This window comes from Eutrema salsugineum, unplaced genomic scaffold (genome assembly GCF_000478725.1).
Source record: "Eutrema salsugineum unplaced genomic scaffold, Eutsalg1_0 scaffold_15, whole genome shotgun sequence".
NCBI lineage: Eukaryota > Viridiplantae > Streptophyta > Magnoliopsida > Brassicales > Brassicaceae > Eutrema > Eutrema salsugineum.
The window spans coordinates 6839802-6857327 of record NW_006256867.1 but is presented as its reverse complement, the minus strand read 5'-3'; the positions used below and the strand labels follow the sequence as shown (position 1 = coordinate 6857327).

General features: G+C 31.7%; 1 protein-coding gene and 1 non-coding gene across 3 annotated transcripts; one reads left to right on the top strand and one right to left on the bottom strand.

Annotated features, from left to right (window-relative positions):
- Positions 1–1132: 1132 nt before the first annotated feature.
- On the bottom strand, positions 1133–1238 carry LOC112088316. Its single transcript, XR_002900478.1, has one exon. It is a non-coding gene; the product is annotated as a small nucleolar RNA R71 (small nucleolar RNA).
- Positions 1239–9722: 8484 nt separating this feature from the next.
- Positions 9723–14711, top strand: LOC18022263 (topless-related protein 4). Of its 2 annotated transcripts, none has more exons than XM_006405144.2 (15): positions 9723–10089; positions 10350–10529; positions 10935–11048; positions 11127–11319; positions 11451–11515; positions 11590–11769; positions 12034–12192; positions 12274–12487; positions 12899–13006; positions 13123–13293; positions 13377–13499; positions 13570–13665; positions 13744–13944; positions 14041–14216; positions 14314–14711. In XM_006405144.2, the coding sequence occupies exons 1-15, from the start codon at positions 10001–10003 to the stop codon at positions 14492–14494; spliced, it is 2250 nt and encodes a 749-aa protein (XP_006405207.2). In that variant the 5' UTR covers positions 9723–10000; the 3' UTR covers positions 14495–14711. The 2 variants fall into 2 exon arrangements, with proteins under 2 accessions (XP_006405207.2, XP_024014318.1); XM_024158550.1 differs by having other exon boundaries at positions 13102–13293.
- The last annotated feature ends 2815 nt before the right edge of the window (positions 14712–17526 follow it).

Here is a 17526-nt window from a genome sequence, read left to right as displayed (position 1 = left end):
GTTACATGTCAATTAAGTGGTCAATCTATTCAGTTTAATTGAATTTTAAAATCATAGGTTACAAAATTTAATTGTTAAATATCTGCCATAGTCAATGATTATTGCAAAATCAACTTGAGAATTAACTGATTTGTTTGGGTTTTTAGTTGTTAGTTAATATGTATATATGAATTTTTGTATATATGTTTTTATTTGATTTTCCTAATAGAAATATCAAGAAAATTGTTTTAAGTGAATGTGTGTAATTATAATGTTGGGTTTGTCATTGTCTTTTGGGTGGAAAAAATACGTTATAGCATTTTGGGTGATATATTTCTTAAACTAAATTGATATATTTACTAAATTCAATGTGTTCTTTGAATTATTATTTTCTTAAATGCTACACGTTAAAAACATGTAGTGGAGAACAACAAACAGATAATGGATTAGTATGAATCTAATATTGGATATCCAATAACAAAATGGAATAATAAAATGTAACAACAATAACCAGAAAATTTATCAAGACTACAAAATTTGAAGAAATGAAAGATTTTTGGAATAAATTTATGATAATGACAAAGTTCAACAATTGAAATTTTAATGAATAAGAAGAAGAAATGAACTCAATATTACGAAATAATACGAAATAAAAAGAAATAAAAAGAAGATAATTGATTGGAAACTTAATCAAATTTGTTGCTGCTTCCTTTTTTATAATATCCGCCTCCAATGTCTCATTTTGGGTAGTCTTCTTCATCATCAGTTTCATCATATTTGAAATTGAAATTAATGAAAAGAAGAACATACTTGAAATAAATTGTGAGTTCAAAAGAAAAATTAACATGATGTTATAACACATATCATATATGGATTCTTATACCGGCCCATTAGGCCCATCAGGGCATTGTACTTAACCTAGATTCCATATGTACTCTATATATACATTCCAGTGATTAATAAAGTATCTAAGTTTTCACAACACGTTATCAGCACGATAAGATTCTAGATTAATTATTATTTGTATGTAAAGTGTAAACTTTTCCCTTTATTCTCTAAGTGATAAAGCTTTTAGATGGTTAAAATCTATGTCATGGGAAGAATACAAGTCAGCTTTCCTGAACCACTTCTACACCAAAGTCAAGATCGAACCAGCTGAGAAACAAGATACAAGGTTTTCAATAAGGCCCAATAAAATTATTCTATGAGGCGTGGGAGCAATTCAAGGAATATGAGAGAGACTGCCCTCATCATGGTTTTCTGGAGCAAACCTGCTAAGCACCTTTTACAAAGGATTTCAGCAGAAGTATCAACTTTCTCTTAACACTGCCAGCAATGGAGATTTCAGTTCAAAAACTGTACCACAAGGGATAGCACTCATCGAAAACTTAGATGTTGCCAACAGCAACAACAATCCTGAGTATGACAGATCAAATAAGATAATCATTAGTCATGAGTCAAGAAGATTGCTGAGCTAAAAAGCATGGTAAGTCAACTTCTTAAATCTTAAAATAAAAATGTACATGCTTGTGATGCGGTTGCAGGAAATAAAGAAGATGGAAGATATGAAGATGATGACATATATCAAGAAGAAGAAATCAATTTCATAGAAGCTCAAGCATACCAGAGCCGATTCAGTCCAGCTTTCAACCACAATTTCAGGAATGCCAACTTCAACAATCTCTCATACAGGAGCCAGGGAGCCGAGAACCCCCATAACCAGCCCTATCTGCAGCAGCAAAGGAATTTTCCAAACAAATTCCAAAATGGGAACTATGGAGGAGGAAATTTCCAACAAAGACCATCTTTCAACCCTCAGCAAGCACAGACCAGATCATTAGAAGCAACCTTTTCCCAGCTAAGCAACCAGGTAAAATCGCTTGAACAAAGCGTGATGCATACATCTCAAGGCAATGAGAAATCGATCAGGGAAATGGGAGTGAGGGTCGATTGTATGTACAATGACTTGAATGAGAAGTTTGAATCTCTTGCAACCCATGTCAAGAAGTTGGAACTACAGATAGGTCAGATTGCAGATTCGATGAAAAGGCAACCAAGAGTCTTGCCAGGAAGGGTGGAAGATAATCCAAAGAAGTTATGCAATGCCATGACAGCAGTCCTGCAAGAAGAGCCAGTCGCAGACTCTGAAGAAAAGTCAAAACCTGAACCTCTCATGAAGGACACTAAAACCGAGTATGAAAGAAGCCACATCATTCCGGTCAAGGTATCAAAACGCTTGCCTGACCAAAGACTCAAAAAGTCTAAGGATCCAGGGTGTTTTTCTTTCACTTGCTCTATTTCTTGAATTGAATTTTCAGATTGTTTATGTGATTCTGGTTCTAATGTGAATGTTATGTCAAAATCTGTTGCTGAGAAACTTGGTATAGGAAAATTTTTCCCATCTCCAGTAAGGATAATCTTTGGTGATTCATTCCAAAAGAGGACAGAAGGAATGATCTAGGACTTGCCACTGGTCATATGAAACAAAATCATCCCAACCGATTTCCAAGTTTTAAAGATGGACAAAGACAAAGAAAGACCTTTGATATTTGGTCGCCCATTCTTAGCAATTGTAGGTACTATAATTGACCATGCAAATCGCTGTTTAGTTTTCTTAAATGTGGACAGGAAGAAGTTCTATAAGACCACACCGGATCAAGCTCCAAACTGCAAGGAGAAGAGCAAAGAGAAGATGTTGGAAAACAAAAAGAAACTAAAAGCACTTGCATCCAAGCAATGTGCAAAGAATCAAGATAGTGGTACCACCAGATATCAGTAAGGAGAAGGAAGAAAACCTTAAAGAAATTGTTGAGAAGATAAAACATGTCTTCAAGGATGCAAAAATCCTTAAGAAGGGAAAGGAAATTTTGATTCAATATGAAGGCAATCTAAAGTTCAGGCTAAAGAGAATCTCAAGGACTCTTATTTCAAGAGATCCTGCCTCTTCTTCTCAATCCTAATCCTACCAAGAGTCTAGCTAAAAGACTTTAAACAAAAGCGTTTGATGGAAGACAATCCATTTGGTATGATTTTCTTTTTTTTTTTTTTTCTATTTGATCTTTTTCTTTTTATGCATTTCAGGCTTTCATAAAACCCAGAAAAATAAAAAAATTCAAAAAGTCAGAAAAATACAAAAATATAAGAGGAAGAAACCGGATACCAAAAAGAAGCTGGTGAAGCTAGAGCCATTTTGCCGCGGCCGCGATCATCTCAGCCGCGGCCAGGCCTTCATTTTCCGCGGTCCACGACCTTCACCCGCGGCCAAATCACTCTCTGCCGTGGCCACGCACACCTGACCCGCGGCCAGGCTTGTTTCTGCTTCCCGACTTGTTTTCCCAATTTTCCGCAAACCAGAACTTCAAAATCCCGATTTATTCCAGGATTAAACTGGAAAGTTCCCAAAACATTATTTCTGTGTTAAACACGCCAAGGTAAGTCTTTAAAAGCTTTTAAAATAAATTTTTCTTAGGAAAAACACATTTTTAAAAGAAAAAGAGGATTTCAAAGATCAAAAGGCTTTTTTCATCATCTTCTCCAACAAACTTGGGGATTTTGAAAAAAGACTAGATTTTAAACTTGACAAATCTTATTCAAATTTTCGGAACTGCCTAATCCTTTTTTCAAAGGAGATTCCAAATCTATCATCACATCACACTTTCACCAAGGTATTGATCCAAATTTCTCACTTTTTCTTATGAACTCAAATTTAGGGTTTTCTTAGAATGAGTAGAAATTCACCTTAGGATGATTAGTGATTGTCTTTGAGCTCAAGACTAGACTTCTGGGTAGTTTAATTGCATGATTTCACACATGGACCATATAGATTTGAAATTTTCGAAATCTGAGATTTGAACACTTGAGAAAATCAAAATTTGAAGAACTGTTTGACTCAACTTAGCAAATCTGGATTGTTTGGTTACTGTTGATAGATAACATGATTAGATTACATATGAATGAACATTAACATCATCTTGCTTTAGAGATCTCATATATTAAACATTACTATATCGACTTTGACCAGGAACTCCCAGATTTTGCAATATTTGATGCAATTACAGCTTGTTTTGTCATGAGAATGTGTTTGTAATAGTTGTATGAACATCATGCTCACAAAAATTGATTCAATAGCAGCTTCACTTATTCTCTATCTCGAGATTTTTTTTTTGCAGGCCATGGATCTCTCTCAGGTACGACTCATTCGAACTAAGAAGAGTCCTCATGCGAAGAAGCCCCACTCGCAGGAGACATACGATGCATTAAACGAGACGCATCTGAGTGATGATGAAAATTTCTCCACCTTCATATCTGCACAGAGAAGAATCTTTTCAGGAGAGATTGAGAGAGCCCCCACTCAAAAATCTGTACATCCGATAGCTAAGTCTTCCTCTAGGCTAAAGGTGAAGTTTGTTGGTAAAGCCATTGATCTAGAAATCAACTACCTGGAGCAGCTTGAAAATCTGAAGATCAAGCCAACTCCAGCAATTGACTACTCTACTCTTAAGATGCTTGGAATCAGAGAAGATGTGATATGGTATCTTGATAGGCTTGGAATGAGATCATTCAGGGAGCAGAGTTTTCCAACCTATGAGAGCCACACCAGAGAGTTCCTTGCATCAGCAACCTTGTGCTACAAGAAAAGAGCTACTCTTAGAGCTCTAGATAGCACACTCTCCTTCTCTATCGGAGGTCATCTCTATTCTCTTACTATTTTAGAGATGTGTGATACTTTGAAGCTGCCATATTGTGATGAGATTCCTTTGGAAAAAGATCCAGATGAGGATCTATGGAGATTAATGGGTCATGGAGTTTATGACAAAGTGAGGTCCAAAGCCTCATTTCTCTCTCACCCTGCTGTTCGATATGTGCACAAATTGCTGGCACACACTTTGTTTTCCAGAGCCAACCAGGCGAATGTCCTCAAGCCCGAGCTGGTGACACTTCAGATACCTTTTGCAGATCATCCAAGGTTTCCTTGCTTTGCTTGCATCATTGCAAAGAACCTAGTGAAGGTTAAGCATCAGATGCTTACACCTGAGTGTCAGGACAACTCACCAGCCTTTGGAAGCATCATTACTTTACTTTGCTTATGATAGCAGCAGGAGCTGATTTTTCAGCTGAGACGCTTCTTAGGGAAGATTGGTTCGATCTCTCTCAGTTCTCCTGAGACAGGACTATCACCAGAGCCAAGATGGATCCCTTTGAATTTTCTTACAAAAACCTATTTTTGTTTTCTAATGTATTCTTTAGATCTTCATTATGAAATATAAAATTTCATAGTTATGACAAATGTTTTATGGAGATAACGACTTTAGTAGTGTGTAAATATACCATTTGAAACTACTAAAATAACTAAAAACTTGTCTCGCGCTACGTGCAAGTTTTATTATTAAATGGGAAAAAACCTTAAAAATACCTGAAGTCTTAAACATTTGTCAGAAGAATACCTGACTTCCCAAAAAATACCCAACTTATTTTTGAGTGTTGATTTAATTTCCATACATTCAAAAACTGCTATTTTCACTCCCCGTTTTTAATTCCGTTTATCCGTTAAACGGAAACACTAAAACGGTGTTAAAAATTTAACACCACGTGTTATTATTGTAGGTGAAAAGACCAAATATAACCCCTGCTCGTCTTCTCTCATGTTCTTCCCCAAAAATCGATTTTTCCCCAAATTAAATCCTAATTCGATTTTCTCCTAAATCAAACCTTAAATCGATTGTTCCCCAAATCAAAGCCAAAAGCAAGGTAAATTGAAATACCCAAAATCGATTTTCTCTCACGAAATTGATCTTCTTCCTCGAAGTCGAACTTCGTTCTCACGGTGACTTCGTTTAGCTATATGAGACGAAGATTTTTGAGAGTCGGAGGATGAGGTCAGGTATAGAAATTTATAAAATTGGGCTGTATACTCTGGTTATGTGTGTCGATTATGAAGTTTGGTTTGTTAGTATATCAAATTTCTTCTTCGATAGAATATGAGATTTTTGAGTGACATCTCATATTTATCTTTCGATAATGCAGCGTTACCATAAAAATCAATTTGGAGGGCTTATGTACATCAACTATTCTCAGGGTGTAAACAGGAGAATTTGTGAAGAAGGGATTACAGTCGATCGAGATTTTGTGACTTGGAGCATCTTCGATTTGTGAAAAACATAACTTAAGAGTGTGATGAAATCGACAGAGTGGATGAGAAGTGTTACGATGAGTGAAAGAAGCTAAATTGCGAACACACCACATAGAGAAGAGAATAAAAGTGAAGAAAGAAAAATAGAATTAGAGTTCTTCAATTTGGGAAACACTAAATATCTGTTGAATCAATTTTGAATGGGTAATAGAGGTCTTTTCACATACAATTAACACACGTGGTGTTAAATTTTTAACAGTGTTCAAGAATTTCCGTTTAGCTGATAAACGGAGGTAAAAATGAGAAGTAAAAATAGCAGTTTTTGAATGTATGGGAATTAAAACGACACTCCAAAATACGTTGGATATTTTTTGGGAAGTCAAAATAGGTCATGTATTTTTCTGGCAAATGTTTAAAACTTTGGGTATTTTTAAGGTTTTTTCCCTTATTAAATTTGTTTTTGGTTAATGGTTTTAATCAATTAACATAACCATGTCATAATGTTTCCTTTTAAATCAAATTTTTTTGGGTAATCGTACTTTGGTATCAATTAGAGAAGATGCTTGAATATAACTGAAAACTATAGTGGGTCGTCGCATATTTTTCACAAATGGTAGCAATGATTTCAATTTATATTTTACATGAAATATAGTGTAATTTATATTTTATTTATAAATATTTATATTTTGTCTAAAATACTACGGATGAATCAGAAATCCCGACGGCATTGTGGAAGAGTAATTTTAGCATAAAGCCGACATGTTCACAGATACAACTACTATTAAAACGAGATATTTATCGACCCAAATTATATGAAGAAATCGAAAGAAGAGAAATAAAATAGAAAAGATAGAAATTAGGGTTCTTTGATTTGAGGTAAAAACTGATAATAGATTTAAATCGACTGGGGTAACTACTAACTAGGCTAGTACCGACTGTGGTAACTACTAACTAGGCTAGTACCGATTTTATTATTAATTTATAAAACAAAATACAAAATTAGTTCATATTTATATTTTGTCTCTTTTATATTTTACATCTGCAGCATCCACACGGGAATTTTATCAAATTTGTAATGTAATTTATATTTTATTTATAAATATAAATTTTTAATAAGTGACAAAATTTCATTTTTTGTTTATGTATAATTTTTATTTAATTAATTTAGTATTGTTAAGACTACAATTATAAAAAAATAATTATTCATTTTATTAATTGAAAAAGATAGTTTTAAAAAAATATTATTCTAACTCGTCATTTTATTAATCTGAAAAACTGTGGTTATAAAAATATAATTTGAATATGTTCGTTCATTTTAATATATAATGTAAAGATTTATTATTTTTGAAATAATTTTTCATTTAATATCTTGCATGTTATGATAACTTAACGCGCATAAAACCACAATTATAAAAAACCTAACACATTCCATCAAATTACCATTTAATATAAATATTTATCAATTTTCAATATGTTAAATTTTTGACTGATTGATTACTATGAAAAAAATACAATAACATATTCGTTAATCATATGTGTTATTATGAAAATATTATTTAAATTTTAAATGTTATTAAATCGAAACTATATTTAAAAAAGTCTAAAGTAATTTAACCTAATATCTAACTTTTTAGACTTAAATTTAAATGGAATTTTTAAAATATTTTAAATTTTAAATTAACTATATTATATATTAAGAAAATCTTTAATTAACTAAAGTTGATATCTAATTTTTGAAACTAGTTTTAAAAGAAAATGAATTTTTAAAAATAATATCACCACAAAATAGGATAATCTTAGAACTGATTTCAAATAATTATTTTTTAAAAAAACTTTGGGAATGCTTGGATGCAAGTATTAAAAATGCTTCTGTTTTAATATAATAGACTAGATTCTAACCTCGTGCATCCGCACGGGAATATTTTTAATTGTTTAACGAATTTTATAATATAATTTGTGTTTTTGAGTTTAGATATAATTATTTTTGTAAATATATTTTTTAATAAGCGAAAATATTGATTTTTGTGTTTAGATATATTTTTATAGTATTAAAATTAATTATGATTATAAAAATATAATTTTAACCCGTTCGCTAATATTAATTCAAAATGAACTATTATAAAAATATAATTCTAATTTTTCTGTTCATATTACCGTATAATAGAAATATTTGTTAAAAGTTTGAGATGTATTAACAGTATTATTTAGCATTATAGTTTTCTAAAATTTAATCAACGAAGGGAGTGTATAACTGGTTTTTCAACCACATTATAGTGTATGCAATAATTTTTAATTTTTTATGTTTTGATTTTGTATGAAAAATATATTTTCAATATACATGTATAACTCAAAATTAGTGATATTAGTTACCAAAATATTTTTAACCCAATTTTTTATATATATTTTTAGTTCTATGAATTTTAAAAAATATATTTTTAATATTTAAATTATACATTTGAATTTTACCTATTATTTTATTATTAATTTGTAAATAAATCATAATCGTAAATATATTATATAAACAACATAAATATCATATCATTTACATCATTATAAATATTTTATATTTTAAATATGACCATTATTTTTCATATGTGAATTTTTTTTTTCAAAAATTCTAAATATTTTTATCAAAAATATTTAATAGTATAGAAATTATTTAAATTAGAATCTTTAAATCAAATCTAAATTAATATCTTTATTATTTTTAATCAAATCAAATCAAATCAAATCTAAATTACCTATATTTAAGGAACTCTAAAAATATTTAAATTAATAACTAATTTTCAAAATTAAATATAAATAATTATTAACATTATTTTTAAACACTTAAAAAAAATTAGGAGTGTTTGGAAGCACGTACTAAATGTGCTTCTGTTTTAATATAATAGATTAAGAAAAATTGAATTATGTAGAAATTGACCAACGTATTAATTGAACTATTTGAAAAATACCTTGAATTAATTTTATTATATGAAAATTAACCAAAAATTAATTGGATATGTGGTAATGCTTAAAAAATAGTTGGTGATCTTTAACAATGAATAAAATTATTTAAATTGTACAATAAAGATGTTGAAAGTACATAGTAGGCATGAGAATGTTAACTGAATTGATGAACCGGAACGAGCCAAATCAAACTTTTTGGTTTTTCAGTTTTCGATTAATTAGAGGATCTACGTGACATATACCAAATTATATCGGACTATACAAAATTTACAGAAGTATATATAAAATTTTGAAGCAGATATTAAACTGAATTGATCGAATATAACCAGATTTAACCAATTTTTAATTGAATTCCGATACAAATCTTTAGATTCCGGTAATATTCAGTAGATTTTGTTTAGAAAAATAAATCCAACCGTTTTTTCAATTTCGATTAAATTTTCATCAACCAAAAGTAACCGAAAACCGCAAATAACCGAAGGTTTGGGTTAACCCGAATTCCCAGGCGACTCACTTAATACCGGCATCGTTACGTCATCAATCGAACTTTACTCTTTGAGTAGATATCAAAGCAATGATAAGTAAGTGATCTTATCACCCTATCTATTTTTTCGCTTCTTTTTTCGCTTCTTTTTCGCCTTCATTGCTTCACCATACTGTACTGTCCACTAGTAGCGGATTAAACGAAGACGACGAGAAACTTTCACTGGCATGCAAACTTTTCATTCGTCTTCTTTCTCCGATCTCGAGAGAATCGGGATTCTCTAATAGCTGTTCTGTGTGATTTCATTGGCTCTCTCTCTCTATACTTTGTTAAAATAAATTGAAGTCACCTTTGTCACTACTAGAAGCGATTTCTGAAACCCTAAATTTCATCTGGAACTAAGATCAAGAGAACTTTTAGAGTTTTAGTGCGTGTTGGTTTCGTAGCTGTGGTTAACGATGATCTTAGACGAAACAAATCGAAAAGATCTCATATTCCTGATCTTACAGTTCCTTAATGAAGAGGGCTACGAAGGGAGCTTACACTTGTACGGTGACACTTGTTCTTCTTATTATTCCCATTTATCTGATTTTGGGTCTTTCGTTTCTGCATTTTGAAGTTTGATTGAATTAGGGGTTATGATTTCAATGCGAAGTTGTTTCGTCTCTTCTCTGTTTTTGTGTATATTTAATTATTTATTAGTTCGAATAGCATTTGGCCCTGATTACTGAAGATGTAGGTTAGTTTATGGCTTGATTTCAAAGCTTTGGTTATACCTAATCTATGTGTTGTTTGTTTTGTATGAAGACTGGAGCAGGATTCAGGGATTTTCTTCAATTTTAGCTACTTCTCCTATGCTATTCTCAATGGTAACTCGAAAGACGCAGAGGATTACCTTTCAGCATTCACTAGTCCTGATGCAAATACATATTCAAGGAAGATGTTCTTTGACTTGTTCAAGTGGAAATTTTTGGAAGCATCTGATAGGCAAGCAATAGCCATACTCTTCTTACAAATCATTTTATGACATTTTTTTTGTAAATCATCTCTTCTCTGGTAGAAGGATTAGAAAGAAGTGCTCTTGATTCATAGTTTTTTTATTTTTCTTGACCCTGCTGGAGAGAAATCCTTTTGTTATGCATGGACTTTGATTTTATGTATCGTTGCATTGTTAGTTCCCACTTCAAAACCAAGGATTCCAGACCTCTGAGTGATGCATAGAGTTTCTTGTAATTTGCTGGAAATGGTTTGAAAACTTTTTCTGCCAGTAGATTGGTTCTTTTTTTGTCTCAGATCTAAACACTTGTCTGTATAACCAAAAGGAAACATGTTTCTTCATCATGTTTGTTTCTTATATTTGTTTTCTTATTCCGTTCTAGTATTGTTCTGCAGAATTGGTGGCTCTGAATCTGTGAACATTTTCTCCAAGGATTTGAGACAGATTCCTGTTTTCAAAGATGATTCCTTCGACGATTTGGTTGAGGTGATTGCTCCAGAGGATATAAGGCAAGGATTAATATATTAGTCATTTATAATTTTCCCCATTGCAGATCTCATAGTCTTTAGTCGTGGCTTTGTTTGTAGAATTTCTGAGCAAGCTTGTTGCCTGGACAAATCATTGGTGAGAGTTAAACTGTGTGCTGATCTCCGTAAACAAGCAGAAAGCAATCCTTCTTTAAGTGGCAAACTTGTTTTTCCGAATTTGAATAAATCCGCACTGCTGTCGCTTATCATCCTCATTTGTCCAACTTGTGAAGGGAAAAATGGAGGGTTGAAGGTAAATTTTTTACATATTTTCTTATCAGCTTATGAAATACCAAGAAACTATGTTGAAATTAGATATGCAATGTAACAAGATTTTGGTTGCTCGAGATTATTTTGACCAGTGCGTTTCTCACTTTCTTGTAGGAAGATCTCATGTGCTTAATCCTTCAATTCCTCCATGAAGCCAAGTACAAGAACACTTTGCATAAGTAAGCTTCTGCAGGGATTTGTGATTTTGGATATATCTTTCTTTCTTACTGTTGATAATTTTTTCTTTCCGAAGATTAGAGCAAGAATCAAAAGTCTTCTTCAATTTGAATTATCTGGCGGAAGTGATGAGGCTTGGTGAGTTGGACAAAGCTGAAGAGTACCTTGCTGCTTTCACAGACACTCACAAGAATAAGTACTCAAAGGCTATATTTCTTGAAATCCAGAAACTTAAACGCCTGGAATTTACAGAATGGTTGGTTAAAATTTAATTATCTGCACTTACATTTCTAGTGTTATATGTCAACAGATGGGATACACATATGTCTGACTAATTCCATTATGGATCCTAATTGTCAACTTACACACAGTAGTTATATTCAATTCATATTAAAATGTTACTATCCCCAAATTCTCTGTGCAGTAATTTGTTTCCAACTAAAAAATTAATTGAGCAATTCTAGACTTAGGTTTTTTCAGCAAATCCTGTTAATTTTATGATGACAATTTCCTACTGCAGGGAGGTTACAACCCCATATGGATCTCTTGATAACATCTCGGCAAAGCTTAAGCTGCATGCCTCTGTTGCCATGCTAGCCAAGAAGAACCCAGTCCTGAAAGATAAACTCAAGTTTCCTAGCATGGAAAAATCAAGACTTTTAACACTAATACAGCAGATGTAAGGTTCCCAACAGGGTTTTTCTAGTCTTGGTTTTCTTTTATTGGCTTCTTTTAGTTATGATTTGCTCACCTCATGCAGTATGGACTGGTGGAAACCTCGTACCTGCAACAATCCTTATACTTTGGAAAATATTCCAGTGGTACCGTACCTTTCTGGCGCATCATCCTCTTTCAAAAACAAATTCAGCGAAACAGGGCGAAGGGCGAATGTTGATAACTGCGAAGTAAAGGAAATCAGTGATCCATCTGAGTGCAATGCACTGGCTCTTCCTGATTATTGTTCAGGAGGAAGGGTATGGCTACTATCTCCAGAATGATTATAAATTTGTCACCCTACGGCTTAGGTTGAGACTTTTAGTTGATCTTTAGAAGGGAAAAAGGACATGGCTCTCGAGAACTTTTAGCCATCAAGGATTGTGCTTTGTTGCTCCCAAGAATTTTACTTTGTTTAGAGTAAAACTAAAAGTTAAGAATAAGGGGATTTTCTTATGTTAGAAATTTATTTTGACTACATAATCCCTGCCACCTGTATATATACATTCATGGTAGTAGGATCATGAAGATACCAACTTCTCTGAAAAATATTTCTTTTGAGCTCTTTGGAATGAGAGTATCACCTACACTTGTAGTCCTAGAAATATAGGCACACTTGTCTTCGATATCTTCAATTATTGGGATCTCATTGATTTTGTTGACTTTGCTAGATTGTACGTATGACCTATTCCCTTTTTGGAGATTACATACTGGCTTTGGCAGAAGACGGGAGACATAAACTCTGGACGTGGTCGAGTAGCCCATATGAATCCTGCAAGGTTTAGTCGTAGATGCCAAAATTACATCTGCTATGTTTCAGCGTTGATTTCATAGCTACTTATCTACCTGATTCTTTAAAACCTTTTGCTTATAGTATACTCCTCGAATATTGAAGGAAAATGTATTTCCGAAGCCACGGTTACATCAACCTCAGAGTGGGAAAACTATGAAGAACGAGATAGCCACTTCTTCTGAGAGTTCAACGTCATGCTTTGCAATCAAGGGTTCCTATAATTTCTCTACTTCAGGAGGAAAAATAGCAGTTTTTGATCTGAAGAGCTTTGAGGTAACAAGCATTGTAGTGTTATATATGTAAGCTTTCGGGTGTTGCCTGCATCATCAACTGACACTGTTTGCACAAAACTGCAGAAAGTAGCTGCTTTTGGAAGTCATACACCTACAGCTACGTATTTCATATTTATTCCTGGTGATTTGCTTGCCGTTGGTCTAGATGATGGCTCTATCTTTATGCATTGTTTATCCTCGAGAAAGGTAATGCTTTGTTTTCGTTGTAATCATCTGAAGTCGTTGCCTGACCTTTGTAAACCGTAATATGTATTAGATCAAAGAAAAATTGGAGGGGCACAATCAGAGAATTACTTGCCTAGCGTTCTCGCACTGTTTTAATGTCCTCGTCTCATCTGGAGCTGATGGAAAGGTTTGTCCACGCCTCTGTATGTATACAAAATTGTTGCTTTCAGGATTCCTAAATTTTTTTTTTTATTATTATCTCCAGCTTTGTGGTTGGTGCACAAAAAGCTGGGTTAAGCTAACAAGTGATAACCCCATGCATAAATTTTGCACCCGGCGTGATAATCATGAGTTCTCCTCTTTAGTAACTCACATCCAGTTTGACCCGTATCAAATTGAGCTACTCGTGGTCCAAGAAGGGTGCATAAGTGTACTCGAAGCTCCAACTCTCGATTGCCTTATGCAGGTACAAGGAAAAACACTTTCAAGTCTCTCTTCTCTGATAATATATCTTGAGCATCTAGTTATCTTATCGACTTCAAACAAAACTAATGCTACGCAGTGGTTACCCAATGAGTCTGATACGTCAATAACTTCTGCTACATATTCATCCGATGGGGAGATCATCTATGTTGGCTTTAGAAGTGGTTCTTTAAAAATTCTTGACTCCAAGACCTTTTCCACGATATGTCGAGTCAATCTGACTGCTATTACTCAACCCATCCCTAGCAACATCAGGTACAGTTCCCTTGCCCATGCTTCTTCAATTTGATCAAATAAAAAAAAATCCAGAAATGATGTAATCAAATTGGCTACCAAACTGGGAATGGCACAGGCTCGAGGTTTACCCGGTTGTTGTAGCCGCTCATCCATCTCATCCGAGCCAGATCTCTGTTGGGCTTAGCAACGGTAAGGTCATCGTGTTTCAGCCGTTGGGGAGTGGAGGATGGGGTGAATCGGCTCCACCTGAAGACGGTGAAGGTTATTCTGATGGCTCAAATGAAACTGACTACTGACCAAATAGGTTATCTTAGCTCTTTTTGTATGTGTCTGAGCTTACTGCTCTTTTTATATACGTCTTAGTGCTTATTGTTCTTTTGTATGTTTGCCTATGTAGCTTAATTTGTAATTTATATGTCTTTTGTGTATTATATCATCATATAGCATATGTCAAAAAGCTTAATTTGTAATTAATATGTCTTTTGTGAATTTTATCATCATAAAGCATATGTCAAAAACCTTCCAACTCAGTCTGCACTCTGTTGGTAAAGTTATTGTTTATAAGATTATAAATTAATGTAAATTTATAAGAATAACTAGAATAAATGTGATCGAAAATGTTATGAAAATTAGGGATTAATCCGCACTAGGATTTTTTTTTACATTCAATTACGTTAAATAATTTTGTAAAAATAATTATTTTGTAAGAATAATTATTTTCAAAAACAATTATTTTGCAAAATAGTTATTTTGTGAATTTTATAAAATAAGGTGATTTGTATATAAAGTCATTTTTATTTTTTTTTTAATTATAAAAAATGAATTAATTTGTATATAGAGTTATTTTATAAGCGGGTAAAGTAAAATAAACTGTTTATTTAACCCGTTGACATTAGACTAATATATTATTGAGGCTAATACATAAAATATTATAATATTATAATCATCAAATCTAATTTGCATTGCTTAATAACTGAGTTTTATAATCTATCTACAAACTATAAAAAAATCAGTTTTATCAGTTGAGTTAATATGTATATAGAGTCATTTTTATTTTTTTGTTTGAATTGTAAAAAATGAGTTAATCCGTATATGAAGTTATTTTATAAGTGGGTAAAGCAAAATAAGTTGTTTATGAAGTTATATGAAATTATTTTGTAAGTGGATAAAGCAAAATAAGCTGTTTATTTAACCCGTTGGCATTAGATTAATATATCATAAGACTAATACACAAAATATTATAATATTATAATTATCAAATCTAATTTACATTACTTAATAACTGAATTTTAAAATCTGTTCACAAACTATAAAAAAACACTTTTATCTTCTTTAACTATATATGTAAATAAATATAATATTTTAAAACTTAAGTTTCATATAAAATTAATTAAAATAGAATAAACTATATTTAGTTTTAAAAGACAAATTATATATTTAGTAAATTAAATATACTACCTTTTTAAAAAACTAATGTTTTGAATTGCGATATTTTTTGGTGGATATTAAAAAATTAAAATCATAATATATTCATATCGAACTAACCCGTTTACTTAACACGTTTGTACTGAATTAAAATATAAAATTATTTATATGCACGGTTTAATAACTCTCACTTCACCACAAACGTTTTTAATTAAAAATCAATTTTCTCATGTCAAAATTTTGGTAAAATTAACTAAAAAAAATATTTTTGTATATAATCATGTAAATATAACAAATTATAGTAAAAACTATTTCACTATTTTTTTATATCATAAATTTTAGTTTTGATTTTTATATTATTTAATTGTGAATTTTTTTTATTTTCATATTTTTAATTAAATATACTGTATGATATCATTTGAATAAAAAAAATAAAAAACTACCATATTTTTGAATATAAAACTTAAATAATAAATATACTATATTAAATGAGAAATAAAGACTTTTTCATATTTTTTTCAATAAATTTGAAAGAAAATTATATTATTTCATATTTTAATTATTTTTTGTTATTTGTAATGACATATCATGTAATATTTTATAAAATAAAGGTTATTTTTTAAATGTCTACTTAAATAATAATATAGAGATAAATTAGATAGTTTTGTATGATTTTTGTTCGTCCTCAAATTAGAGACATAGTTGCTCTCTCTTCTAATGGAAGCGCCTTCTCTTTTAAACTTGTCAATCGCAAGCTTGTAACTGAAATCTATAGAGTAGCAAAATCAGCAAGAGAACAAAGCTCAAATTATATGGATTCTGGATGATTTTGTATGATTTTTTAATTCTTATTTTTGTGACTTAATTTTTTTGTATTTTTATATTGTTGTTGTTTTATATTATTTTTGAAGTAATTTTAAATGATCCATATCGATTCCAACACACGGCAAAAATTAATGGATCCAAGTCCAGATAATTACTTTTTAGATTTATGTATTTTAGAAATTTGAATATACAGTCATGTTCATATTTTTTATCTGATAAAATATGAATTTATGAAAAAATTTGTTTCTGAACAATCTTGTTATTTCGCTGGTTTATGTTTAACAATGAATAAAAAAATTAACAGATAACAAAAAGAATAGATGGTTGGTCTGCACGCATGTGCGGACATGAAATATGTTCGAAATATATTTACAAGTAATTATGTGTTGACTGAGATTCGTGAGGGAACATACACTTTTCATTTTAAAAAGAGGGTTAAAAAATATATTTATTCTGACTCAGAGGACGAAATGCATTCGATGCAAAGCGAAGAACCTTACCAGGGCTTGACATGCCGCTGTAATACTTCTGCAGAATTTCCTTCAGATTGAGCGGATCTTTTTTAATATAATCATCGCGAAGTAAATCAACAAAGTCCAAAGTTGACTCTCTGTCTCTTTCAAGTTTACCTACTATTGTACCCGCGTGAATATGATCAAGGCGCCGGAGGAACCCCTTTCTAAAAATCTAAGAACTCTAAAAGGATCTTATCCATTTTACATTGGTTGACATGGAAAAAAAGTTGATTGTCCAGTTGAAAAGAGTGATAGTCGAGTTGGCTTCAACCAAGAAAAAAGCAGGAGTGTGCTGAAAAAGAAGCAAGAACAAAAAAACTGAGTTATGTTTAACAATTATCACATATTGACCTAAAAAAAATAACAATCATCACATTGTGTGCAGCATGAAATAATGGTTATGAATGGTGTTTTATTAACTGCGGTTTTCAAGAAAGATTTTTTTAAAAACGCTTTTGTTCACCAATCATGAATAATTGAATACGTTTTGCGTATTTTTTTTTTAAAAAAAGAAAAACCTCTTCACGGTTTTTATTGCAGGCATTTTATCTCTTGCACCGCCA

Coding starts and splice junctions, on each gene's coding strand:
- LOC18022263 (XM_024158550.1), top strand. CDS start 10,001: ATGATCTTAGACGAAACAAATCGAAAAGATCTCATATTCCTGATCTTA. Junction 12,488..12,898: donor ATTATTGTTCAGGAGGAAGG/GTATGGCTACTA, acceptor TGACTTTGCTAG/ATTGTACGTATGACCTATTC. Junction 13,945..14,040: donor CTCTCGATTGCCTTATGCAG/GTACAAGGAAAA, acceptor AATGCTACGCAG/TGGTTACCCAATGAGTCTGA.